Genomic DNA, 27,731 nt, shown 5'->3' with positions numbered 1-27,731 from the left:
TTGCTCTTTCAAGCAGCCCTGCCGCCTGCAGGAGCTGCTCCACTTCAAAAACGCCCTTGTCAAAAGAAGGAGAACATGGACAAAGGTGTCCAGGGAAAGATGGCAGAAGCCAAAGGCAAAGGACAACTTCCTACCTGCTTGATCTGACTTCACTTCATTTGTAAGCCAGGAAGAACATGGTTGAGGACTCCCACCTTGACCTACAAACAAATATGGTCAACATAGTGACTCGGGGCACCTGAATACTTTAATAACTTGGAGTAACAGGGGAACCTTGTCTTCTTTAACCATTATATCTATACTATAGTTGCAGCCACTGCCTCCTACGCAGCAAAACAGCCCTGTGGTTTATTTATTTCGGCTTTATTTCATGTCTGTATTTGTAGATGCGCTAGGTAAACTGCCACACCAGATCCTGTTTCATAACACTGCATTTTGCAGACTACTGCATAACCTTTTTTGAATCAATAAAAAATGACAGGCAGAGCAAGTGTCCCTTTTGGATTTTCCGTGGATCAGAGAAATCCCAGATTTAGAAGGAGAACGTCGAGGGCAGCGGCTGTTTCTGGTGAATGCCGTATGGACGAGGGGCAATCAAAGGACACAGAAGGGGTGCCTATTCCACATTCAGCCGAGGTGCGGATGGGCTGAGGTCCCTAGGAACCTAAGGTACTAAGTAGTCATCTCATGCTCAGAGGCTTCGCAGTCATGTTCTCTGGCCAGCTGAGACCTTCTCCCAAGGATGTGCACCTCCAACGCTCCTCTTCAGCAACTGCACAATGCTGCCTGAGGATCTTCCCCCATCGACCCTCCTGTTCCCCTTCCTGCTGTTGCCTGGAGCGCCACTGGGCCCCCAGATTCTAGCAAAAGGCTCCCGTCTCTCCAGGTTTCAAGGGTGTCTCTCAGGGTGCAGCTGCCGCCGCTCCTTCCCTCCCTTGCAGCTCACCCAGCAGCCGCCCGACGTTGTCGGTGAACTCGCCCCGCTTCTTCTCCGCCCCGGCCAGCTTCACGGGCCGCAGGCTGGGGTGGGGGGGCTCGTAGGGGTGGGGGCACCAGACGTTGCTGAGGAAGAGCCAGACGGCGTCCGGGTCCACCTGCATCAGGTGGAGGAAAACGCTGCGGAGACAAAAACAAAAGCAGGGAGGGGAAGCTGAGTCAACGGGAAGTCTAGAATCATAAAGTCACAGGGTTGGAAGGAGACCCCCAAACGTCATCTATTCCAACCCCCACTCGCAACGCAGGAATCACAGCTCAAGAATCCCTGAAAGGCGGCCACCCAACTTCTGTTAAAAGACCTCTGTGAAGAAGAGTCCAAGTGGGAGTCAAAGACAGGGCTCTTCGTCAATCCATTTTATTGTATATAGCCAAAGGCCTTTACAATGGGCGACAGAGCATAAAAGGAAAACTTTCCTCTAAAATCATACAACGTAACCTGTAGCAGTTTACAACATAAAAAGAAATCTACAACAAGAACAACAACATAATAACAATAGCAATAATAATAATAATATTTTATTTATACCCCGCCCTTCCTGGTTCAGAAAACCCCGGTTCAGGGTGGCTAACAAAAATTTTTAAAACACTTAATTGATGCTAAAAAAAAAAAGGCAGCATTAAATATGGTATAAAACATGAATAACAATTTTAAAAAAAATCAGTTTATAGAATCATAGAGTTGAAATAGACCACAAGGGCCATCGAGTCCAACCCCCTGCCAAGCAGGAAACACCATCAGAGCACTCCTGACATATGGTTGTCAAGCCTCTGCTTAAAGACCTCCAAAGTAGGAGACTCCACCACACTCTTTGGCAGCAAATTCCACTGTCAAACAGCTCTTACTGTCAGGAAGTTCTTCCTAATGTTTAGGTGGAATCTTCTTTCTTGTAGTTTGGATCCATTGCTCCGTGTCCGCTTCTCCGGAGCAGCAGAAAACAACCTTTCTCCCTCCTCTATGTGACATCCTTTTATATATTTGAACATGGCGATCATATCACCCCTTAACCTCCTCTTCTCCAGGCTAAACATGCCCAGCTCCCTTAGCCGTTCCTCATAAGGCATCGTTTCCAGGCCTTTGACCATTTTGGTTGCCCTCCTCTGGACACGTTCCACTTTGTCAGTGTCCTTCTTGAACTGTATGGGACAATGACAATAAAGATTATAGTATCGTATCGTAAAAAGGGAATCACCAAATCGCATCATTCAGAATGATGGTCGGAAGTGGTTTCCCTCTGAGTCTCACATGGCTCTGCCCTCTTTCAGGCTTCCCCCAAATTCCTACTTTGGAGGCTCAGCAGTTTTTTAATGGGTGCAGAGCGATGGCTTTGCATAATGACACAGCATTATTTCAGCAAATCGAGGCCCGGCTCACATTGCAGGTGAGGACAGTCTTCCCTTCCTAGTCCAGTCCCTGCAATGACTGGCTTGTCTTTCAAATCAATCAACTTTTCCACAAGTCTTCTCCACAATAATTTTCTTCCATTCTTCTGGACTGGGTGGCTGGAAACCATTTTTGCTCTGCAGTGATGGTTCCCTGCCAGGCTCTCTCCACCTAATCAATGGCAAAGGATGTTAATTCATCCTGGTTGCTTTGCAATCCATATGTTTGATCCTGGACGGCTGTGGAGAACACCAGCCCTGTCTCAACTCATTTGGAGCCCTGCCTCTGGATAAAGCCTCTTGTTTCTTCCCCACACCTTCCCCCCAAAATACGGTTCTGGTTCACGGCACAGTCAGCACCCTGGAAATTGCAATGTGCTAAATAAGTGTTCTCCGCCTTAATGCTTATTTGCTGCGAGCCGAAGCCCGGGGAAAAACGAGAGAGTCCTGATTAAAGGCATTGCCACGTCCTATTTTAAACTTCCTTCATCAATACATTCCCACACGGAGGTGAATAGCTGTGGGTTCAGAGTTAGCTGCATTTTCAGAATGTGATTACATAAAGCAACTGGTTCAGAGATTAAATTTTTAAAAGGCTGTGAGAGAAAGAAGTAGATCTCTGGAAGGAATGTCTATCTATCTTACGCAAACATACCTTCTCTCTCTCTCTCTCTCTCTCTCTCTCTCACACACACACACACACACTTAGCTTAACACCTGAGATGACATTATGATCTCTTCCCAAACTTGCTCTATTAAAAGTAGGAATTGCACATACACAAAATTCAAAGTGCGACATGACTGCTGAGATTCCCCAACCTGGCACTCTCCACTGGCACACAGGATGAGACCCTACCTGCCCGCAGACTGTCTGGCCAGAGTGGTGCATGCTCTAGTTATCTCCCGCTTGGACTACTGCAATGCGCTCTACGTGGGGCTACCTTTGAAGGTGACCCGGAAACTACAACTAATCCAGAATGCAGCAGCTAGACTGGTGACTGGGGGCGGCCGCCGAGACCACATAACACCGGTCTTGAAAGACCTAAATTGGCTCCCAGTACGTTTCCAAGCACAATTCAAAGTTTCATTGCTGACCTTGAAAGCCCTGAATGGCCTTGGTCCTGCATACCTGAAGGAGCGTCTCCACCCCCATTGTTCTGCCTGGACAATGAGGTCCAGCTCCGAGGGCCTTCTGGCGGTTCCCTCGCTGCAAGAAGCCAAGTTACAGGGAACCAGGCAGAGGGCCTTCTCGGTAGTGGCACCCGCCCTGTGGAACACCCTCCCTTCAGATGTGAAGGAAATAAGTAGCTATCTTATCTTTAAAAGACATCTGAAGGCAGCTATCTGAAGGGAAGTTTTTAATATTTAATGCTGTATTGTTTTTAACACTCGAATGGGGAAACTCAGCCAGATGGGCGGGGTATAAATAAATAAATTAATAATAATAATAATAATAATAATAATAATAATAATAATAATAATTATCTTCATTTGGACTCTAGCTTCTTCCATCAGCCCCAGTCACCACAGTCATGCTGGCTTGGGGAATGATGGGAACTGTAGTCCAAAGGCAACTGGGGCCCCCAGTTTGGGGAAGGCCGACCCAGCTGACGCCAACAGAGCGGTTCCTTTCCTTCTCTCTCTCTCCTTCTCACAGAATTTTGCAAACAGTTTCATTGTGCAGCCACCTTCTCACTGACTTATAAATCTTGCCATTGCCGCTGCTTTTCTATGGGACTTCGTCCTCCAAGGCAGATATCAGGTACAGAAGCCAATGCACCTAGTGGGGGTTATGGAGGGACCTGGGGTCTATAAATCATGCTTTTCTCTTTTAAGGCCCACTCAAAATTGCTAGAATCAAAGCCAACAGTAATCAAAGAAACAAGGCAGGCACTCCACCTTGAGAGAAAGTTTTAAGAACTTTCCGAAAAGGTTTGCAGTCTCCTGGTCATGCTGAGCTCAAGAGGCAATGAGTTCCACAGGTGTGGGAGCAGCTGTTGCAGAAAATGCCCTCTGATTGGCCAAAACACCAGTAAATTTGGTGTGGTTGTTCTACTGTTACTTTGCTACAAATTGCCTTAATCAGGATTGAAAAATTTAAACAGCTTAAATTGAAATGTGTTTATGTACTTAAAACCTAGATTGTTTTGGTTTCTGAAGTCATTCTGAGTGAGCCAAATTGCTGATTTTTGTCATTTTTGAATTTACTGACATGCTCTGCATTTTGTACAGCGGTATTTCCGACGCTCCGTAATTTGATGCTCTGAATGTCTGCTGTAATATGGTTTGGCCACAGCTCATTGTGGGAAAGCAGAATATAAGTGAATCAAATCAAACTGATGAAGCAACTCGGTTTCAAAGCACGGCACCGACTAGGCAGCCCAAGCCGGACCCTTCAAACCTGTGTGATTCCCCTGGCAGATTTCTGTGGCTTTTCTCCAGGCGAATCAATCCAGAATTACCCTCCCAGAGGTGGGCAGTTTGACAGTCACTGGCCTCCTCTAGAGCTGCTGCGGGAAACTGGGCAAAATCCAAACACCAAAGACTTGGCTTCAGGCAGAGAAGGCCTCTGGAGATGAAACCGGTCTCTCCTTCTCTCTCTTTTTAATGGATTTGCGTGGCCTTTTCAACTTCTTGTTTGTACCAGGCAAGGCACCACCCAGCTCAGCCGCTTCCCTGCCTCTTTGCGGCAGGTGTGTTTGCGCTGTGCCCACCGACACGGCCTCCGAGGCTGGAATTAGACGCTCTCCGCAGCCAAGCCACCGCTCTTGAAACCAAGAGAGGCTCTTCAGGTCTGATTGGGATTCAGCAGAGCCCTTTCCTAGAGGGATAATCGCAGCACTTCTTCCGTGGCCTAGGAAACGGCTGGCAGACCTGGAGAAATCCATCCTTTTGGGCGAGGAACCGCGCGGGAGGACCAGACGGGCTCCACAACAAAGGGCGCTTATTCATTGAGTACGGAGGCAGCATGGCACAGCAGTTAGAGTGCTGGACTAGGACCCAGTTGACCAGGGTTCGGGTCCACCGCTGGGCCACGAAGTTCACTGGCTGTGACCTTGTGGGCCAAGCGCTCGCTCTCGGCCTAACCTACCTGGCAGGCTTGTCGTTGTAAGGATAAAATGAGGAAGGGGAGAGGTATGCATGCCACCTCAAACTCCATGGAGGCGATAAATGAAATACAGTGGTACCTCTGGATACGAACGGGATCCGTTCAGGAGCCCCGTTCGCATCCTGAAGCAAACACAACCCGCGTCTGCCATGCACGGGTCGTGATTTGCCGCTTCTGCGCATGATGAAGAAGAAGAAGAAGAGTTTGGATTTGATATCCCGCCTTTCACTCCCCTTCAGGAGTCTCAAAGCGGCTAACATTCTCCTTTCCCTTCCTCCCCCACAACAAGCACTCTGTGAGGTGAGTGGGGCTGAGAGACTTCACAGAAGTGTGGCTGGCCCAAGGTCACCCAGCAGCTGCATGTGGAGGAGCGGAGACGCGAACCCGGTTTCCCAGATTACGTGACTACCGCTCTTAACCACTACACCACACTGGCTCCTAATGATGTTTTGAACTTCTGCACATGCACGAGTGGAGAAACCCGGAAGTAATGTGTTCCGTTATTTCTGGGTCGCCGCGGAACGCAACCCAAAAACGCTCAACCTGAAACAGCTTCAACCCAAGGTATGACTGTAGATGAAATGAAATGAAAAGGATAAAATAAAATAAATAAAAGGCAGAGACAGGGGATTCTGCAGGAAAGAGAAAAGTACAATGCCTTAGGATGTACAGAGAGGACACCTTTGGGCTCCCCAAATCACAGAGGAAGAGATGGAAGAGGTACTGTGATGCAACCCATTACGCCTTCCAAGGTGGCGAATGCCCCTTCGTTGGAGGTTTTTAAATGGAGGTTGGGTGGGGATTCTTTAGCTGGGATTCCCTGCATCGCAGGGGGTTGGACTGGATGGCCCCTGGGTGTCCTCTGCCAACCCTACAGCACTATGATTCACAGATGCTCCATCCCATCCCTGTCCCTCATCCCAATCCTGTGCCTACCAAACGATGCCGAGAGCCAGGCTGTCGTCACTAGAGCCTTTGCACCTGAGAAACTCCACCAGGGACTCCAGCTGGCTTGTTCTGCAGCCCTGACTGATACGCACAGCCTGCCGCATCTGGGCAGCAACAGCCACAGAGCCCACTGGGCATTGGGCGCCATCCGGCAACCTAATCTCACTTGAACCCCACCGGGCGGCAGCGGCCAGAGTCAACAGACACACGAAGCTGCCTCGCACCGAGCCAAACGGCCAGTCTGGCACCCTCAGGCTGGCAAGCGCTCCCCACAGCCGCTGGCAAAAGCCCCTTCCCCAGTCCTCCTGCCAGGGATCTTTTAAGGGGAAATGTTGGGGATTGAACCAGGACCTCCAAGCCGGCAGAGCTTGGGCACAGCTGCTGCAAGTCCTCACTAAGCCAAGTCCGATGATGCTGGAAGATTCAGGGCGGATAAAATACAAGTTCCTTCTTCACAAGTTCTTTCTTCATTTTGACCATCTGCGCATGCGCGAGCGGCGAAACCCGGAAGTAATGCACTCCGTTACTTCCGGGTTGCCACGTAGCACAACCCGAAAATACTTATCCTGAAGCATATTTATCCCGAGGTATGACTGTATATGAAATATGCACTCCCTGCAAAACCAAATAAACAGAAATCTTACAAATCTCTGAAAGTCACAAGATATGCGCTCTTGATGGATTCTCTTGGAAACATAGATCCAAGAGTCTTCTAAGTCTCTGCAAGTCTTTGTAGACTATGCAAGTCTCTGAAAGAAGACTTACAAGACTTATTTTATTTGTTATTTTGTTTTCATACTGTTTAATGTTCTGTATAGATTATAACATAAAGAATTTATATTGACATTGCATTGTTGTACTTGGTACATTGTTGCCTTGGATATTACTGATAATTGTTTGCAATTGTTTAATTGTTTGGTTACTTGCCTTCCCCAGCCTGACACGGCAGATGCCTCTTGACCCCTTCCGTCAGGCGCCTCCACTTCCTGACTGGCCATCTCAGGTCCAGCCTGACCTTGGGTGACCCACCCTCCACGCCAAGACCCTTCTCCTCTTGGGCCAAGATTCTCCCCTGGCGGTCCAGAGGGCTGTGAAGCTTAAGGACAAACTTGACTCCTGCAATTTTATATATATATATATATATATGAATTTACTCCAGCAGTTTCCAAGCAACCTCCGTTTCCATGGCGAAAGATGCCCGGGTTAATCCAAGCAGACGTGCTCGCCTTTGTATTTGCTTTGCTCAAGTGCGGCTTATTGATTTTTACTTTGTTTTTAAGCTTTCGCTTGGCAGGGCTCTGCACCAGAGCTTGCAACTTGGCAGATGGGGATGCAGGGAATGAAAGCGGCCCAAGCCGGGAGCACGGAGAGGCGCCTGTTTAACCGTGGCGAGAAACAGCTCGGCATCGCTGGCTTGTGCAAACCCGCCGGGTCTGCGCCGAACGGAGCTGGAGCGTCTCGGTGGGTTTGGCTCGTCCGGGCAAGTTGGAAGCAGGCTGCTCAGCGCAGAAGCTCCTCTGCGGTGCAAAAAGGCCGATCTGCTTTGCAAAAAGGCTGTCGTCGGTGCCCTGGCCTTTCCAAGAATAGTCTTTTGGGCACAAGCTGGGGGGGGGGTAGGAATCTGCGGCCCTGCAGCTGATGGTGAAGACCATAGGAAGAGCTTCCTGGATCTGGCCAGTGCCCCACCTAGGCCAGCATTCTGGTATCACAGTGAAGTACAGGATGAGGTTCAAGGTGCTGGTTTTAACCTTTAAAGCCCTATACGGCCTAGGACCCTTGTACCTACGGGACCGCCTCTCCTGGTATGTCCCACGGAGGAACTTAAGGTCTTCAAATAAAAACATCTTGGAGGTCCCAAGTCGCAAGGTGGTTAGGCTGGCCTCAACCAGAGCCAGGGCTTCTTCGGCTGTGGCCCCGATCTGGTGGCACGCTCTGTTGCAAGAGACTAGGGCCCTGCGGGACTTGACATCTTTCCGCAGGGCCTGCAAGACAGAGCTGTTCCACCAGGCCTTTGGCCAAGGCACAGCCTGACCCCCTCCTTTGGCAATCCTCACAGAACTCAAGCCCAATGGTGGCCATTAATTTGACTCTGAATTGATTTTAGAATGTATTTCAATTAATTGATTATGATTTTCTGTAATCTGTGTTATTTTTACTGTTGTTAGCCGCTCTGAGCCCAGCTTCGGCTGGGGACAGTGGGATATAAATAAAATTTTATGACGATGATGAAGAAGAAGGACTTCCTTTGATCTGTCCTGAGTCCTACAACATGCAACTTGGATGTTTGTATGAGACTGGGAGAAAAAAAATTCTCTACCCACTTTGTCCATGATGGAAGGTTGCAGCATCTGGGACGTTTTTTTTAGTTTAGAGTAACAAGCGACATTATAGAACTTTATAAAATAGTGCATGGCGTTAAGAAAAAGCAGATTGGAAGGGACCCCCAAAAGCCATCTAGCCCAACCCGCCCCCCAATGCTGGAATCTCAGTTAAATCACCCCTGGCAGATGGCCAGCCAACCTCTGCTTAAAAACTACCAGCAAAGGAGAGTCCAGCACCTTCCAGGGAAGTCTGTTCCACTGTTGGGCAGCTCTTACGCTCAGAAAGTTCTTCCTAATGTTGAGTCCAGATCTCCTTCCTTGTAACTAGAATCCATTGGTTCGAGCCCTCCCTTCTGGAGCAGCAGAAAGCAACCTGCCTCCCTCTTCCATGCGACAGCCATTCAGATCTCTGAAGATGGCTACTGCATCTTCTCTCCATCTTCTGTTTGGCAGGAAGGACTCAGGCTGGGCGTCCACAAAGCAGGTCCTCTTAACCTCTGGGAAGGGAGAGGCTTACGTAACTTGAATTTAAGCTTGCAGAAACTCTGGAGATGGGAAAGGTCTTTCGCTCCCACTGTGACAGAGCAAGGACCCTCAGCACTTGCCCCTGCCCCCAGGGCATTTTGGCCTTTGTTGTGTTCAGATATTGATGTTCCGTTCCTCCTTAAGAGGAACAGATATGTGGAGTTGTTGTAGGTCACATGCCTGTTTACTTCCAGCACAGTCTGCTGGGAACGTCCGCTGTATATTGCTTTTGCTGTACTGCTGGTTTGCTTGGACACGAAGGGAAGAAGACATGTTTTTCCTTGGTTCCTGATGCTGAATAAACGCCTGTAAATAATGCTTGCACATGTTTCTGTCTGCCACTTCCGTTGTGTAGATTTATTCACTCTGCTGAGAAGAGCGTGCTCAGTTTCTGAAGGTTTCGGAGGCTCGAGTTGCTGATTGATGCTGTTCCGAGAACTGGAGTTTGCCTGGCTGCCAAATGCCCCCTTGTCCCCGGCAGCATCCCAACAGGTTGGAGCCCCATCAACAGAACCACTGGTGCTTCTTCTACTATTAACGAGAGTTGACCGGGGGTTTCTTTCCTCCTCCAAATTTCCTTGACTAAACATGTATTAAAGAGAAATTAAGAAGCCACGACACAGGGACGCGGGTGGCGCTGTGGGTTAAACCACAGAGCCTAGGACTTGCTGGTCAGAAGGTCGGTGGTTCGAATCCCCGTGACGGGGTGAGCTCCCGTTGCTCGGTCCCTGCTCCTACCAACATAGCAGTTCGAAAGCACGTCAAAGTGCAAGTAGATAAATAGGTACCGCTCCGGTGGGAAGGTAAATGGCGTTTCCGTGCGCTGCTCTGGTTCTCCAGAAGCGGCTTAGTCATGCTGGCCACATGACCCAGAAGCTGTACGCCGGCTCCCTCGGCCAATAAAACGAGATGAGCGCCGCAACCCCAGAGTCGGCCACGACTGGACCTAATGGTTAGGGGTCCCTTTACCTTTACCTAAGAAGCCACGACGGCAACAGAGGGTCTGGTCCTTTTCCAGGATTTGCCAAGCGGTGAAGAGAAACAGATTTGGGCTCAGGCAAGCGCAAGTGACATTCAGGGCCAAAGGGACGGAAGAGAGAAAACAGAAAGAAAATGGGTGTGGTGGGGGAGATCCACCTTTGCCTGGTTTGGTGAAACAGCAGGCAGGGCTAGGCAGGCTTCCCACTGAACCAAATTTGCCTTTTTCCAAAGAGTCTTACACGGTAAGAAGATTTCATTGGCTGCTCCACCTACCAGGAACTGGAATCCCAAGAGGCTGGGGTTAGTGCCGGATACTGCAGCACAACTGCTGACCGGAGGAGGGGCCCTTGTCCGCAGAGAACACCTGTGTGTGCTCAGAAATCTGCACCAGTTGCTGATTTGCTACTGGGCCAAGTTCAAGGTGTCAATATTAGTATAGGAAGTCCTGAAAAACCTGGGAGCAGTTTACCTACGAGGTCGCCTTGACCCCACATGTGCCCACTGAACCGCTTTGATCAACAGAGCTGGCACTGATACAAGGCCACAGGATGCCTTTTCTGTGTTGGAAAGAACTCAGCCTTTCAGTGGGGCGGCAGCTACACTCTGGAACCCCTTGCAAGCGCCTTCACTGGACTCCAAACTTTTTGGTCTGGCAAGGACTGTCCACACATGTATAAAGTGGATGTATGTTTTAATCTCTTTTTAGTTCATAGCTGACTTTGGGATGTTTCAAAGGGCTGGGTGTTTTGTTTTGTTTTACTGTTTTTACAGATAGTTTTACTGTTTTATTCCCTTTGGAAACTGCGTCAAGGTTTTTGTTTTTTTTAACAATCAAGCAGAAATAATAATAACTTATTACTTATTGCCTACCCATCTGGCTGGGCCTCCCCAGCCACTCAGGGTGGCTTCCAACAGAATATTAAAAACACAATAAAACATCAAACATTTAAACCTTCCCTAAACAGTGTATAAATGTATCAGGAAGTTTTTAATGTTTGATATTTTACTATGTTTTATATAGGCTGTAAGCTGTCCAGAGTGGCTGGGGAAACCCAGCTAGATTGGCGGGGTATAAATAAAATAAAGATGATGATGGAATGAATGAATGCAGGTCCTTGTTGAGTGAAGGGCAAGGCCCCCTGCACCTTGGCTCACTTGTGTGAGTCACCTGAAGCAGCCGGCTTTGTGGTGTTGCTTGTGGAGCATATTTATGGATCTAGCAGGGGGCACCTTTTCTGCAGAGAGGGGGGATTAGACTTGATGGCCGAGGGATCCCTACACTGCTTTAAAATTCTGTTCTGGGTACAACATGAAAGGCTTTGTGTTGCCTGCGTTTCCATTACCTGCAGGCGGCCTCTTGCAATTTGGCAGGCTGCTTGGCGCTGAGGTAGGGGAGGCAGGCGTCCTCCACTTTATTCAGGTCACCCTCACCTGTGGGAACAGGAAGAGAGAAGTGTCAGCGGAAGACGACTCGCGCAGGGAGTGCCCCGGAGGGTGGGCAGAGCGTCGGCTTGCATCTGCAAACAAGGAGGGTCAGGCAAGGTTGAGGGCTTGCAGAGTGAATCAAGGCCTCAGGGTAGGCAAGGGAAACTTGGTTCCTGAGAAGGCAGGAGCACAGAGAGTTGCAGTCCTTACAAGGCTTTAAAAAAGGGTTTAAAAACCTAAATGGCACAAATTCAAAGAAAGGAATACAAGATAAGCTGTTTTAGATTTTGAACGAACTCAAGAACAGGGCTGAAACGCGCCCATGGTCTAGATGGAACTGCTGATGTTAAAGACTGATTACCGTATTTTTCGTCCTATAGGGCGCACCGGCCCATAGGACGCACCTCTTTTTTTGGGGGGGGTGAATTAAAAAAAATTATTTCCCTCCCCAGCCCTGGCTGCCGCCCCAAGCCTTGCGCTCACCTGCCCGAAGCATGGGGCACCCTCCGGAGGGCTCCCCGTGCTTCGGGGCGACAGGCTGCCGCCCCAAGCCTCGTGCACCCGGCGGGACCTCCTGCCGGGCGCGCGAGGCTTGCAGACACTCGCCCAAAGCAGGGGGAGCCCTCCGGAGGGCTCCCCGTGCTTCGGGCGACAGGCTGCCGCCCCAAGCCTCGCACACCCGGCGGGACCTCCTGCCGGGCGCACAAGGCTTGCGGACACTCGCGTGGGCTGCAGGCTGCTGCCCGCAAGCCTTGTGGGCCCGCGGGAACTCCCACCGGGCTCCTAAGGCTTGCGCAGAGCTTCCTGAAGCCTAGAGAGCAAGAGGGGTCGGTGTGCACCGATGCCTCTCGGTCTCCAGGCTTCAGCGAAAGCCTGCATTCGCCCCATAGGACGCACACACATTTCCCCTTTATTTTTGGAGGGGGAAAAGTGTGTCCTATGGGGCGAAAAATACGGTAAAGTCTAAAGACTGATGCTAAAGACATTCTCACCTGGCACTGGGCAGGTAGAGATGCACACACGACCCCTGCAGAAAGCAGCTCTGCCAGCCCTGAGTTTGTCTCGTTCCCAAGCGCCAGGTTGGCAGAGCCCCTTGTGCTGCGGTTCCCAAGCAACAACCTCCGTTATCCTTTTTTTTATACACTTTTTATTGAGTTTTCTTTAACATGTACAAACAAAATAAATACTCTAAAGTTCAACGATCGTATGTCTGCTTATTTTCTACACGCTCTATCGCGCACAGACTTCCCTCCCTTCAACAGGCTTTCATATTAAATTTTCTCTTTCACAGGTTCTTATACACATCACAAGATTTATTTTAATTCTGCTACAGTCTTTAAACTTCTACAGTTATTACCTATATACTCGACAAATTTACTCCATTCCTTTTTGAACTCTGTTTCCTCATGGTTACGGATCCTGTGAGTCAGTTTTGCTAATTCTACATACTCAACCATTTTTGTCTGCCACTCCATTAGTGTTGGTATTTCCTGAGTTTTCCATTTTTGGGCTACTAAGATTCTGGTGGCAGTTGTAGCGTACATAAATAGTCTCTGGTCTGCTTTTCTTAATTCATCGCCTATCAACCCCAGTAGAAAAGCTTTCGGGTTTTTTGGGAAGGGATATTTAAATAGTTTTTTCCAAGCTCCGTTATCCTAAGGTTGCAAAAGTTCGGCTGTTGAAATTTGTCTAATTCAGTGTTTCCCAACCACTGTTCCGCGGCACACTAGTGTGCCGCGAGATGTTGCCTGGTGTGCCGCGGGGAAAATTAAAAAATTCGAAAGATTTTTTTTTTTTAAAGTCAAATTTTCGATTGGGGCGCCGTCACTAGATGACCCCTGGGGTTCCCTCCCTCCCTCCCGCTCTGCGCCTCCCTCCTCCTCCTCCTCCTCCGGGGAGGCCCTTCCTGGCTCTCGGCCAAGGCTTGGCGGCTGCCACTCACTCACTCGCTCGCCCACCCGTCCCTCCATCCCTGCACCCGGCCTCTCCCCCTCCGTCCCCGGCGCGGGGGCTGCCCGGATCCGTAGTCCCCTTGCCCTTGGGCTCCGCGCCTGCGCAGGGTGCACGAACTACGTTTCCCAGCGTGGCCTGGCGGGCCGGGCGTTTTGTTTGAATCGCTCTTCTCCCGGCCATGGAATGAGCGCAGCGGCAGCGGCCGGGCGGGCAGGGGCTCTTCCGCGCAGACCCCGCGCAGCCTGCCTGCGCCCCCGCGGAGATCGGGCGGCAGGATGGAGCCCGGGGATCCCCGCGGAGGCGGAGCGGCGGAGGCGGAGGCTGCCCCCCAGGTAGGGCTGCGTCGGGGGGTGGTGGTTTTATTTTTGCAATGCTGCATCCGTGCCGGAGGGGACGCATCGGACCGCGGGGAGACCCCTTGGTGGGCGTGCAAGGCAATGCATGCGTGCAGGCGTTGCATGGAGTGCAGTGCAATGCAATGGCAACGCAGCTTCCTGCATGCATGCATGCAACTTCCACCGGCGCTCCGGACTTGGCAGGTGAGGGGGGTCCCCAGTGGGCTGCAGAGAGAGCCGGGAGGGCGAAGGGGAGCCGGGGGGGAGCAGCGCTGCTCCCCGAGCCGAGCCCGGGGGGAAACTTCGGCATCGTTGCGCCGGGTGTTGGAAGTGGAGGCTGGCGGGGGCCCCTCACCTGCAAAACCTGGTCGCCTCTCATATATTTCGTGCATTGCATTCATCGCCCGCTTTCTCCTCCAAGGAGCTCCCGGGGGCGCGCGTGGTTCTCCCCGTGTTATCCTCGCAACAACAGCCCTGCGAGGTGGGTCAGGCGATTGGCCCAAGGGAGCACCCAGGGATTGTCCTGGCCAGGTGGGGTGATTTGAACCCTGCTCTCTGCCCGGTCTTCGTCCTCATTTAGCCCCCACATGTGCATGACTGTGCATGACTGAGGTTTTCCCCCCTCGTCTTGGCTATGGTGTGAGTCTGTGCTGTTAATTAATGGGGTTCTGCCTTCGGAGAAGATGAGCCAGCCCTCAAGGAGGTGATTATGTAATTTGCTAGCAATTCATGTCCCTCCCGGCGTGACGTCACGGGGCTGTAATGGTGGCGTGCCTCGAGATTTTTTTCATGAAACAAGTGTGCCTTTGCCCAAAAAAGGTTGGGAAACACTGGTCTAATTCTCTTTGAAAGCTGTCTAGGTTGGTCACTGCCTCCTGTGGCAGGGAGTTCCACAGATTAACTACTCACCAAGGTCCAGAGTTTTGCATAGGGACCCGAGGCCCTGCAGCACGGCGAGCTGTAGCTTGAAGGCAAGGGTGTGGCTATAGATGGGCCCTGCCCGGGCGCTGACCGGGGCCTGGGTGACGAGGGAGGCTGCCAGCTTGGGCAGGACGTCTTTGGAGAATCGCCGCCGCAAGAAGTCGCCGCTGTGGGCTCCCAAAGTGCACAGCACCTGCGGAAATTCCACCAGACAGGCTCTTAATTCACAGAGGCAAGTCCCATTTGCTGGAATGAGTGAAATCTGCAACCAAATGCTGCCGTATCGAGGGCTCCTGTGCAGTTTTCCAGCCAGCTATGCCCTTTCCCAGGATACTCCATTCCATTCCCCTTCTCTCCTAGGATGAAAAGCAGGACTCTTTCATTCTGCTTCAGAGCACAGCCGCTCTGCGCCAGGCCACCCGCACCCAGTCTTGCTTTCTGCATGAATCTGCGCTGAGTGGGCGATCTGCCACAAGACCCAGGCAGAGGCTTCTCGGTGGTGGCACCTGCCCTGCGGAACGCCCTCCCCTCAGATGTCAGATAAAACAACTACAGTCATACCTCTTGTTACGTTTGCTTCAGGTTGGATCTTTTCAGGTTGCGTCCCGTGGTGACCCGGAAGTAACAGAGTGGGTTACTTCCGGATTTCGCCGCTCGCTCATGCGCAGACACTCAGAATGACGTCCTGCGCATGCGCAGACGTGACGAATTGCGACCCGCGCATGCGTGTTGCATTCTGCTCATGATGCTAACGGTGCTTCGGAACGGATCCCGTTCACATCCAGAGCTACCACTGTATCTGACTTTTAGAAGACCCCTGAAGGCAGCCCTGTTCGGGGAAGTTTTATAACGGCTGGTGTTTGATTGTGTTTTTAATATTTTGTTGGGAGCCACCCAGAGTGGCTGGGGCAACCCAGCTAGATGGGTGGGCTGTGAATATAAATCATTATTATTTCTCTATGTCACGTTCAGCCAAAGTCTGGGGGGCTCGGAGCAAATACTGCAGGTTGGGCTTGCACACTGTTTGCACAGTGCCGCGCAGCTCTGTGTATGAGAGCGAATGTGCAAGTTGGGGGTGCCTGCAGCATCATGCAAAGGACTATTTATGGGACCGCCTCTCCTGGTCTGCCCCGCAGAGGACCTTAAGGTCCATGAATAATCATAGTTTAGAGGTCCCGGGCCCTAAGGAAGTCAGACTATCCTCCACCAGGGCCAGGGCCTTCTCAGTGATGGCTCCGACCTACCTGGTAGAATGCTCTGTCCCAGGAGCCCTGCAGGATTTAACCTCCTTCTGCAGGGCCTGCAAGACAGAGCTATTCTGCCTGGTTTTCAACTTGAAGTTAGCCTGATCTTTTATTCCCCTTCCTTCCCTCCCCCTCCTCTTTTTATGAAGATTACCCACTCTGGGATCCCACAGCTAATTCTCCCCTGGTCTCCTCGCTGGCCCAAATAGGACTAATTTAGCCAGCTAGCCCTAATGCTTATTAGATGGATTTCCCCCCTAAATTGATTCTGAATTGATTGTTATTCACATTTTATACTGTATTTTATGCTGTTCTTAGTTGCATCAATTAAATGTTTTAAATTTGTTGTTAGGTGTCCTGAGCCCGGTTTTCTGAACCGGGAAGGGCGGAGTATAAATAAAAATTTATTATTATTATTTATTATTATTATTATTAAAGACAAGAAAGTGCAAGAAGTGCTAAGCCTCTAGGCACCGCAGGGGTTGGACTAGATGACCCCTGGGACCCCTTCCGGCTCCTCAATTCTACGATTCTAAACTCGGCTGCCGAGAGGAGGCCCACCCAGCACAGGGAGGGTTGGGTCCCCTGCCGCACTGAAGTTCTCTCCCTCCCTCTCTGCAGTTTCAGAAAGGAGGCCACCACGATCAAAGGGATTTCTATAATTAAAAAGTATCACCTTCCCTGCTGCTTGGCAGCGTATCTCAAAATGCTGAAAAGGTAACTGCGTTCCTCGATAACGTCTCCTCCTCTCTGCGTAAAAAAATCCTGCCTGGTCCTTGAGATGTTGGCTGGGTATTGCAGGCTTGGCTGGGGGGTTTTGTCCCCCCCCCCCAAGGCGGGGGCCCCTGTGTATTACGCTTTTAGCTTTAAGTCGCTCAAACCATTTGCACTTCAAACGTTCTCCTTGTAGGCCAGATCTCGGAGCTGGAAGCCTGGAGGGCATCGAATGCTTCTTCCTTGCCAGGTTAGTTGGCAACTGGAAGAATCTGCTGGCGCACAACTGGGCCAGATTCACTAAAAGGGAGCACAACCCCCCCCCAAAAAAAAGCAGATCTTGCACCAGCCCTTGAGAAACAAAGAGGAGATGAAATACAGGGAGGGAGATGTCCTCTTTGCTGCGCCACTTTCCCCCTGTGACCCTGTTTCTCACTTTGCTTTTTCAGCCAGGCTGCAACTGCGGAAGCCAACCTGGTGCCCCACACCAGTTAGCACTACGGAGCTCAGCGCTGGACCGCACTGTCAGGCTGTTAGTTTTATTCCCTGCTTTGCTTATTGATTGGCCGCTGTGGCAACTGGCCTTCTGTGGTTTCCAGCAGCTGATATTCAGGAACCGGGGCTGCCCTTGAGACTGACCCAGAAACTCCAGTGGGTGCAGAATGCCGTGGCGAGATTCCTTACGGGGTCCTCGCCATGGGATCACATTCACCTGGTGCTATACCAGCTGCACGGGCTGTACAGGATCAGGTTTAAGGTGCTGGTTTTAACCTTTAAAGCCCTATACGACCTAGGACCCTGGTACCTACGGGACCGCCTCTCCTGGTATGTCCCACAGAGGACCTTACGGTCTTCAAACAAAAACATCTTGGAGATCCCGGGCCACAGGGAGTTTAGGCTGGCCTCAACCAGAGCCAGGGCCTTTTCAGCCGTGGCCCCGATCTGGTGGAACGCTCTGTCACAAGAGACTATGGCCTTGCGGGACTTGACATCTGTCCGCAGGGCCTGCAAGACAGAGCTGTTCCACCAGGCCTTTGGCCAAGGCACAGTCTGATCCCCTCCTTTGGTAATCCTCACAGAACTCTAGCCCAATGGTTGCCATTAATTTTATTCTGAATTGATTTTATTCTGAATTGATTTTAGAATGTATTTCAATTAATTGATTGTGGTTTTATGTAAACTGTGTTACTTTAATTGTTGTTAGCCGCTCTGAGCCCGGCTTTGGCTGGGGAGGGCGGGATATAAATAAAATTGTATTATCATTATCACATACTCTTTTTTAAAAAAACAAACATTTTATTAAACAGAGGGCCAGGGTGTGCCATTTTAGGGGAGGAACTTAATTTTTGCAAATCTCTTTCTTTAAAATGTGTTTTTGGGTGTGAGGAATTCAAATCTGCTATTATTTTTGTGACAAGACAACCTTTAGCTTGGTAAGTCTACATCTGATGAAGAATCACGTCAACTGCTTTAGGAAAACCAAATAACTTTCACCTTCTGAAAATGTCAGCTAATGCTAAACGATGGCAGTGATGTAACTGGAAATACTTGGCAACCAATGATTTCCATGCAATTTCCCTTACCAAGAAAACTATATTGTATTAATTTAACCAAAATATATTTTGAATCCCCAAGCCACGTTACGACGTTCCAGCACCCTTCATTTTCAGAATCTGCAAAAATTCGATACAAGGGGAAGCCCCAAATTCCGCAGATCATGCCCATGAAACTAGACTGTGGTCAAGACAGCTGGCTCCTCCCTTGCCGGAACTGCACTGGGGGCCGAGTTCAGACCCTTGCCAGCCCCGGTGGGGTGTGGGTGGGTGCTGAGGATTCTGAACAGGCTCACCTTAAAGGCCCTGAGAACGGCCAGAGGGTCGTCCTTGGTCAGGCGGTGGACGAGGGCAGGCCACGTCCGATGGGCCAAGGGAAGGAGGTGGCTCTCGTGGGGACTCAGCACCGTCACGCAGAGCTCCAAGACATCCAGGACCTGCCAGGGGAAGCGCAGGAGAATTCAGAGGAGAAACACAAGGGCATGAACGGAGGTGGAGACAGCTAGGCGAGTGATTCTGCGATGTAAGAGTGTTCAGCGCTCTTGCTTTGTTCTCACCTGGAGAAGAAAACAGTCCTTGATCTCTTTTTCAAAGACTAAAAGGTGCTAGTCGCTTGCGGCAGTCAGTTGGTAGCTGACCACCTCTCAACTTGTGCAATGTGTCGGCAGAGGGTGTGGAGCCCCAGCGGAGTCTCCAGAGATTTCTTGCTCCCAGCAGAGAGCTTCTTCCAGAGTCCCCAGTTAAGGGGAAAACTCCTCTCCTGCACAGTTCAAAGGGACAATGTGCTTGTTGTCTCCAGACACAAGACGAAGCTAGACACTACTATCGACCTATGAGCAGAGAGATCTGCTAACACTACCACCATGCTAGCGAAACGCTGCTGTGTAAAACCTACAGCCTCTCAAGCTGACAGCTTCAGAGTCAGACCATGACAGCAAACAGGGCAGGGCTCAACATCAGCACAAGATCAGGAAAACAGGACATACTCATAGTTTAGAAGTCCCGGGCCCTAAGGAAGTCAGACTATCCTCCACCAGGGCCAGGGCCTTCTCAGTGATGGCTCCGACCTGGTGGGATGCTCTGTCCCAGGAGACCAGGGCCCTGCAGGATTTCACTTCCTTCTGCAGGGCCTGTAAGACAGAGCTATTCCGCCTGGCCTTTAATTTGAATTCACCCTGATCTTTTATTCCCCTTCCTTCCCTCCCCCTCCCCTCATTGTGAAGATTACCCGCTCTGAGACCCCACAGCTAATTCTCCCCTGGCCTCCTCACTGGCCCAAATAGGATTAACTTAGCCAGCTAGCCCTGGTGACCATCTAATGTTTACTGGATGGATTTTTCCCATAAATTGATTTTTGATTTTATTGTTATTCACGTTTGATTCCGTATTTTATGCTGTTTTTTGTAACATCAATTAAGTGTTTTAAATTTGTTGTTAGCCGCCCTGAGCCCGGTTTTCTGAACCGGGAAGGGCGGGGTATAAATAAAAATTTATTATTATTATTATTTATTATTAAAAGCAATGCCCTGGAGACCATTATGCCTGTCTCCCCATCCCTGAACCAACGGAAGGGCAAAGGACTCTGCAAATCATACACTCGACCTCACTGGTGTTGCTATGGTGACCCAGGGCACCTGACACCCTAATCTCAGAGCATCCAGACACGGAGGATGTGCTCCTCAAGATATGAGGCCTAGCACTGTGTCATTTAACCCATTCTTCGCATTATCCCCAAGGGTACCCTCTGGCTGGCTTTAAGATCAGCGCTTTGAGCTGGGGGCCAAGCCCATCAGTCTCAGGCGCATGAAAAAGGGACTGCAGACATGCTCGAAGCAACTCGTTTCATTGTTGTTTTACATATTCAAAGCAAGGGCTGGCCCTTGGATACCGTCTCCAGGGCTGGGCCAACAGCAGAGCGTCTGGTGTCCTGGCTGCTCCTCCAAGGCATACCTTCAGCCGCACATGGAGACTCTTGTCGGAGAGCAAGTGGGCACATCTCTCCATCACGGCCTTGGCGGTCTGGGCATGGGCTGGCAAAAGGCTCTCTGTCTCCAGGCTCTGCTCGTTTGCTTCTGGCTCCAGATAAGGCAGCTGATCCTCTGGGAAGGAGAAAGGAGGGTTGTTGGCACTTATGGGAACGATACAGGGTGGAACCTAAACACATTTTTTTATTTTTATTTTATAAACTTTATGCTGCACTGCTTGACTGTAGGAAAAAAGTCTCAAAGGAGTATGGAAGTGAGAGCTGGACCATAAAGAAGGCTGATCGCCGAAGAATGGATGCTTTTGAATTATGGTGCTGGAGGAGACTCTTGAGAGTCCCACGGACTGCAAGAAGATCAAACGTATCCATTCTGAAGGAAATCAGCCCTGAGTGCTCACTGGAAGGACAGATCCTGAAGCTGAGGCTCCAAGACTTTGGCCACCTCATGAGAAGAGAAGACTCCCTGGAAAAGACCCTGGTGTTGGGAAAGATGGAGGGCACAAGGAGAAGGGGAAGACAGGAGATGGTTGGATAGTGTTCTCGAAGCTACAAACATGAGTCTGACCAGACTGTGGGAGGCAGTGGAAGACAGGAGTGCCTGGCGTACTCTGGTCCAGGGGGTCACGAAGAGTCGGACACAACTAAACGACTAAACAACAACAAAATCTATGAAAGATGAACAATATTTCAAAACTTTCAAAAAGTTAAACTAGCAATAGACTAAAAGCAGGTTAAAACTCACACCCATCTGGGTAGGCTAGTCTAAACAATTAATAATAATAATAATAATAATAATAATAATAATAATAATAATAATTTATTATTTGTACCCCGCCCATCTGGCTGGGTCTCCCCAGCCACTCTGGGCGGCTTCCAGCAAAGATTTAAAATACATTAGAATGCCACACATTAAAAACTTCCCTGAACAGGGCTGCCTTCAGATGTCTTCTAAATATCAAGTAGTTGTTTATCTCTTTGATGGGAGGGTGTTCCACAGGGCGGGCACCACTCCCGAAAAGGCCCTCTGCAACAAGAATGTTTTTTGCAGGCCCCAAAAGAGGGTACAGTGAAGGCGCCTGCCTGACGTCAATAGGCATGGAGTTCCGAAGGGCAGCTGCTGCCACACTAAAAGATCAAGCTCTCCCAAATGCAGCTATAGCATTCCATGCACATGCAGGGTCATGAGTGTGTAGGGGAAGAGCATTCTGGGCTCCGGCCAGAGACCTGAAGCACTTCCAGCTGTACTGACCTTCCTCCTCCTCCTCCTCTGTGAGATTGCCTTCTGCAATCCGCTTCTGCTTCATGTACTCGAGGAAGAACTCTTCCATGGCCTCTGCGGTGAGAAGTGGCGGAGAAGGGGTTTCCTCACTCTGCTCAGCTGCTCCCGAGAAACGGCCACCTTTGTGCTCCAAATTCTTCTCTGTTCGGTGCTCCACCGCAAACCAGGAAGCTGCCAAGAGGATGAAAGCGTGACTTCCTTAGGCCCAACACAGCAATCCTGAACTTGGCTACGAAATGGGTTCTATTCTGGGCAGCTGGGATATAGATTTAAGTCCCAATTTGGGGAAAGAGGGCTAAGCCACACAGGGAAGACACAGTGCAGTGAATCTCCAGGCCAGGCTAGGTTCATAAAACCGTGCAGAACTGGTTTGTAAAACTCTTATTATATATGTGTTCGCTGCGGCTAGGTTGACTATGTGTCCAGAGGAGGGTAACCAAAATGGTCCAAGGCCTGGAAACGATGCCTTATGAGGAACAGCTAAGGGAGCTGGGCATGTTTAGCCTGGAGAAGAGGAGGTTAAGGGGTGATATGATAGCCATGTTCAAATATATAAAAGGATGTCACATAGAGGAGGGAGAAAGGTTGTTTTCTGCTGCTCCAGAGAAGCGGACACGGAGCAATGGATCCAAACTACAAGAAAGAAGATTCCACCTAAACATTAGGAAGAACTTCCTGACAGTAAGAGCTGTTCGACAGTGGAATTTGCTGCCAAGGAGTGTGGTGGAGTCTCCTACTTTGGAGGTCTTTAAGCAGAGGCTTGACAACCATATGTCAGGAGTGCTCTGATGGTGTTTCCTGCTTGGCAGGGGGTTGGACTCGATGGCCCTTGTGGTCTCTTCCAACTCTATGATTCTATGACTATTGCTCAATAATGGAGAAATATGTTTGATTTTTCCCTTCACATTTGGTTTCAGAAGGCCCTACACATCCCAATTGCAGAAGAGTGGGATCATTTGATGTGTGTTTTACGAGACACCACCAAGCCAACAGCCCTCGCATGATGGATGTTCCTGACATGAATTAAGGAACTGGCAAATTCCCACGAAACCAGATTTATTTGGTGCTGACTACATACCAAAATCCACTACCACAAGCCCTCTTTGATCCCGAGAGAACGATAATCCCATTTTCTGGTCTGATTTTAATCAACCTCTTCATGCTCCCATATGCTATAGAACTATGATAGCAAGTCACCACCAGATTCGTTTCTCTTCATTGTGTAAGATATTCTGATTCCTTAATAAAGTTCTAAAAAACAAAAAGAGGTACTGTACAGTACATAGTAGCAGCTACAAATTCTCCTGGCTTTCCTCTGCAACTGGGACAATCAGGCTGCATACCAAGGAAGCTTCAAGGAATTCAATTTGTTCCTTTCTAAACAGGTAGATCTTGACTCCGAATAACTCTGGGATGAATCCTGCGCTGATCATACCCAGAGCAAACCGATTGAAATTTAAAAAGGCATGACATAGGTGCCTCAATTTCAATAGGTCTACTCGCAAGTATGATTTAGTTGGCTATAACTCTCAGTGCTGAATATTACTCTCACATATGCATTCCTGAGTATGCATCCTCTGAAGGAAATCCCATGCATAGATTAACGGAGTTATTCCCGAGTCATTTGGCATCCCCCCAGAGTGTAGATCAGTGGGAAGCACCACCCCATGGGGGACAGTGGGGTTACCTAGGAAGGCACTAAGAGGCAAGGGGGAAGGAAGGGGGTGCCAGAGGTTTAAAGGACTAACAGAATTTGAAAAGCTGGCATCACTGATTCAAGTTCATATGCTTTGCTGAATTAAACTAAATAGTTTTAATTGGATTTTGAATAAACATGCAATTAATTGCTACCATTTTGAATTTCATTGTGCTGTTCTCTTCTTTAGTGGGTTGGGCAAACTGATATCCTAATTAGTGATTTTTACATGGTTGGGGGCACTGGGGATGCGAATGTGGAACCAAGAGGGCAGTGGCCTGAAAAAATTTGGGAACCACTGGTGTAGATGTGACCAGCACGGATCCAAGGCCCTGGTTCATTTCCTAACTCGGCTACAGAATTTCTGAAAGGGAGAAATGGGTGAATTAAGCAACACATTGCAACCAAGGCCCGGACCCCTGGGATAGCACAGACAAGACAGAGGTCCCCCATTTTGGAGGGGGTGCTGTGCATTTCCTACTCTGAGCCAAGGTGGCAAAGTGGTTAGATTGCCGGACTAGGACCTGGAAGAGCAGGGTTCGAATTCCCCACGACCACGAAGCCTGGCTTTGGCCCAATCGCCATCCCTCAGCTAAGCCCTACCTCACAGGGCTGTTGTTGTGAGAGGGAAAGTAAAGGTAAAGGTAAAGGGACCCCTGACCATTAGGTCCAGTCGCGGCCAACTCTGGGGTTGTGGTGCTCATCTCGCTTTACTGGCCGAGGGAGCCGGCGTACAGCTTCCGGGTCATGTGGCCAGCATGACTAAGCCGCTTCTGTCGAACCAGAGCAGCGCACGGAAACGCCGTCTACCTTCCCGCCGGAGCGGTACCTATTGATCTACTTGCACTTTGATGTGCTTTCAAACTGCTAGGTGGACAATAGCAGGGACCGAGCAACGGGAGCTCACCCCGTCACGGGGATTCAAACCACCAACCTTCTGACCAGCAAGTCCTAGGCCCTGTGGTTTAACCCACAGCACCACCCGTGTCCCTGTGAGAGGGAGACAGAGCCATTTATGGCTTTAGCTCCTTGAAAGAAAAAGCAGGATAGAAGCATGGCGGTGAATCGGTACCTAGCCTCAGCAGCAGCGTGTGCATGACCCCGAGGAACGAGGCGGCCCGGTCAGCGTGATGCAGGTCAAGCTTGGCCAGGATGTCCTGGATGACGTCATCCACCAGGGGCAGCACATTGGCATCCGAGTGTCTCAGCATGGCTTCCAGGACCCGCGAGCAACGGGGCACGTGAGCCTGGTGACGCAGGTGCAAGGAGATGCCGTTCACCAGGTAGTCAGCGTTCTGGTTGATAAGGTCTGGGATGGAGCCGTAGCCACAGGCACAGCAGATGTCCTCCATGGCCCCGCTGGCTGCCTGGCTGATAAGGAGCGTGGCATCTCCTGCCTTCTCCAGGACGGGGTACAAGGCTGAGATCAGCAGCGGGCGGAAGTCCTGCTTGAGCGCGGAAGCAAAGCAGCCCACCCCTTCCAGCTGAATGCAAATCTGCCAGATGTTGCCGTTCATGGCATGGACGGTGAGCTTGGCATCTGGGAGAGGAAGGGGCTGGCCAGGCGGAACGGCAAGGAGCCCGGAGCGCTTCGCCTCCAGTTCGCTGGCCACCTCCTCAGCCTCGATGCTGGTGACCAGGTGCCAGTTGGCTTGGTCCACGTATTCCTCCAGCACAGAAGCCATGACGCCTCTGAGATCCTCAGCACTGGTCACCTCTTCCCGCTCATGAAGGACGTCCACCTCCAGCCCAGCTGCTCCAGCAATTAGTTCATTGAGGACCATCGCCGCCTGCTTCCGGTAGACAGCCGACTCTCCGTACAGCCCCAGGAAATGGTCCGCCAGCAAATAGAGGTTCCCGTAGTATCCGAGGACCCGGCAGATCTGCTGGAGCAAGGAGAATATGTGCTCGTCAGCAAAGAACTGGAAGCACTTCCTCTGGGCGCTGCTGCTGTGCTGTGAAGGTCCTGGCACGTTCCCGAGGCGCCGCTCCTCCACAACCTTCACGTCCTTCACGTCCAGCTCCAGGACTTGCACAAGGGCCCTGGAGAGGCGGTGGAGGTGGGCAGCGGAGTTCAGAACCAGGTTGACCCGGGGGCCCAGCAGCTTCAAGTACCCGAGGAGCAAGTTCAAGGTGACCGTCTTGCCCTGGTCATCCTGGGAGCTCATCAGGCGGGGAAGGGCGGTGGCCAGGGAGTGGAGGTCCTCCGAAAGGATGTCGGCAAGAAGGCGGTTCTCCGCCACCCTTCCCTGCTCGGCGGTGCTCCGCAGGACCTCGCTGCTCCGCGTTTGGATCTCGGGCCTCTCATCGTTGACGAGGCCAACCAAGGCCTTCAGGAGCTGGCTAGCGGAGTCAACCAAAGACCGGCCGCAGGTTGCCATCAAGAGCTGGACCATTTCCACCAGCTCCATCCTCGCCTTCCAGTGAGGGTGAACGGACACAGACCCAACCACCTTCGCGATCAGGATGGAGAGCTTGGCTGCTGTGCTCTTTGCCCAGTCGGGGTCTCGGTAGACCACGAGCTCCGAGAGCGTGCCTTGCCCCTGCACGGATGCCTCCGTCTTTGGCGGGATCTGTGCCAGTTGCTCGTCTGCCATGACCGAAGCTACCACCCAGGAGAAGACTTTGATGGCCAAGACAACGATGGCATGGCCTTGCTTCACGTCCCCCGCGATGATCCGGGAGAGCGTCAGGGAGATCCCGGGCAGGAAGGAAGCAAAGAGATCCCCGCAACGCTTTGCCTCCTCGCCGTCCAGTGGCCGGTGGCCCCCCTCGCAGTCACACTGCAGAAGCAGCGCTTGCAGGCATCTCAAGGCCGTGATCTTCAGCTGCTTGGCTTTCTCTTGCTCCGCCAGGGAGAGCAGCAAGGAGACGGCAAAGCCCAGGTGTGGGAGGTTGGAGGGCTGGTACAGAGTCGCCAGGACGTCGCCGGAAGCCGAATGCAGCAGAGCCAGCAGTGCCTGCAAGACAGCCTCCTTCAGCTCCTCCGACAGAGGGGCCAGCTGCTGCGGGCTGGAGGGCGAGGCCAGGCAGACGCAGAGCTCGGAGAACAGCTCCAGGAGCAGCTCGGGCTTCTTCACGCACGTGGCGGAGAGCACCGAGGCCACGCACTGGGCCACAGTCTGGACCACACGCTCCCGCTTCGGCCCTGGGATCTTGAGGGTGAAGCGCAGGGGGAAGAGGACATATTCCTGGAGTTCCTGCAGGGCAGAGTCGCTGACCGTTCGCAGCTGGGAGCGGAGCAGCTCCACGTTCTCCGCCGTCTGGGCTTTGGTCAGCTGCACGCATGCCGGGCGCAAGGCCCAAAACGCCTCCTGCGGGGTGTCGAAAACAGCCATGGCCTGGCCCTGCCGCCCTCGACTCAGGCCTCTCCTCCGGTCATCGTCATCCTGCGTAGGAAAGGGGAAATAAGTTCTGTGAGAGCAGCTTTCAGGTTACAGGAGGAGCAGGAGGAGAAACACAATAAATAAATAAAAAAGGTAACAAGCCCAATGTGCCGCTTCACATAACTTTTGTCAGCCTTAAGAGGCCTTAAGTTCTCAAAAAACTAGAGGAAGGCACTCTGAATTTCAGCAGGCAGTCTCAAGGTCCCTTAAAGAGTTTCACTGCATGGCTAGCTACCCCAGTGTGTGCAGAGCAGGGCAGCTTTGGCCAATGCCTGGAGCTGAAGAGAGAAAGAGAAGCCCCCTGGCATACAAAGGAAGCGGCCTGGGAATCCCGGAAGTGTAGAACTGGAAAGGACCCCGAAAGGTCACCCAGCCCCGACCCCCTGCAGTGCAGGAATCGCAGCAGTGTGGAGTTGGAAGGGGTTCCCCGAGGGTCATCCAGCCTGACCCCCTGCAATGCCCTCTGGTCTAGCCTGGCGGCGTCCCTGGCCCAGACTGCCGGTCTCTTTGGGGTCCAACTTTGTAGGAGGGGGCCTGGCCTGGCCCTTATGCCCGGAGGGCACGCGCTCTACCCACTGAGCCACACTGCCTCACCTGGGGCCGGAGTCCGGGGAGTGGGCGGGGTCAGGCCGCCGGCAAGGCCCTGGAAGTGGCCCCGGGTCGCAGGTCCCTTGGTCGCCTATTCCCCCCTCGCCTCCCCCCCCCCCGCTTCTCCCTTCCTCAGGCGCTGCTCGGGAGAAAGCGAGAGTTTGCCACATGCCGGAAGTCACAATTCTGACGGAGCGAAATATCTCCCGCGGGGGAGACGGGCGAGCGGAAAGGAGCGACAAAAGTCCCACCGGAGCAGCACCGCCCATGCGCGGCGGCCGGGCCCTACTGCGCACGCGTCGCTGGGACTCCGCGCGTGCGCTTTAGGGAGGCGCCGGCTGGACTTGGCGCCGCTTGTTCGGCCGAAGCAGCAGCAGCAGCAGCGGCGGCGGC

At 51.4% G+C, this 27,731-nt stretch overlaps 1 protein-coding gene and 1 long non-coding RNA gene across 2 annotated transcripts in view; both read right to left on the bottom strand.

The window, feature by feature from the left end:
• LOC309534366 overlaps positions 1-27,731 on the bottom strand; it is a 292,267-nt gene that overhangs the window by 131,730 nt on the left and 132,806 nt on the right. The window lies entirely within an intron of this gene.
• TTI1 (TELO2 interacting protein 1) lies at positions 348-27,464 on the bottom strand. The gene is made up of 8 exons (XM_082225869.1): positions 27,345-27,464; positions 24,437-26,753; positions 21,639-21,839; positions 20,356-20,504; positions 18,702-18,842; positions 14,883-15,087; positions 11,604-11,691; positions 348-1,116 (listed from the first exon to the last, which is right to left on the bottom strand). Exons 2-8 carry the CDS (start codon positions 26,700-26,702, stop codon positions 903-905), a joined length of 3,264 nt encoding a protein of 1,087 aa, XP_082081995.1. The 5' UTR covers positions 26,703-26,753; positions 27,345-27,464; the 3' UTR covers positions 348-902.

The sequence above is a fragment of the Podarcis vaucheri genome (assembly GCF_965113315.1).
Source record: "Podarcis vaucheri genome assembly, chromosome: 6".
Classification (NCBI taxonomy): Eukaryota; Metazoa; Chordata; class Lepidosauria; order Squamata; family Lacertidae; genus Podarcis; species Podarcis vaucheri.
The sequence above is the reverse complement of the archived record's forward strand: the minus strand, read 5'-3'. Positions and strand labels throughout refer to the sequence as shown.

What these genes read in the sequence shown, in the direction of transcription:
- TTI1 (XM_082225869.1), bottom strand. Translation starts at nt 26,702, where the DNA reads ATGGCTGTTTTCGACACCCCGCAGGAGGCGTTTTGGGCCTTGCGCCCG. An exon ending in GTCTCCATGTGCGGCTGAAG is followed by an intron (nt 18,843 to 20,355) that starts GTATGCCTTGGA and finishes TTCCCCTGGCAG; the next exon opens with GTCCTGGATGTCTTGGAGCT. An exon ending in ATGCAAAACTCTGGACCTTG is followed by an intron (nt 11,692 to 14,882) that starts GTGAGTAGTTAA and finishes CTGTTCCCACAG; the next exon opens with GTGAGGGTGACCTGAATAAA.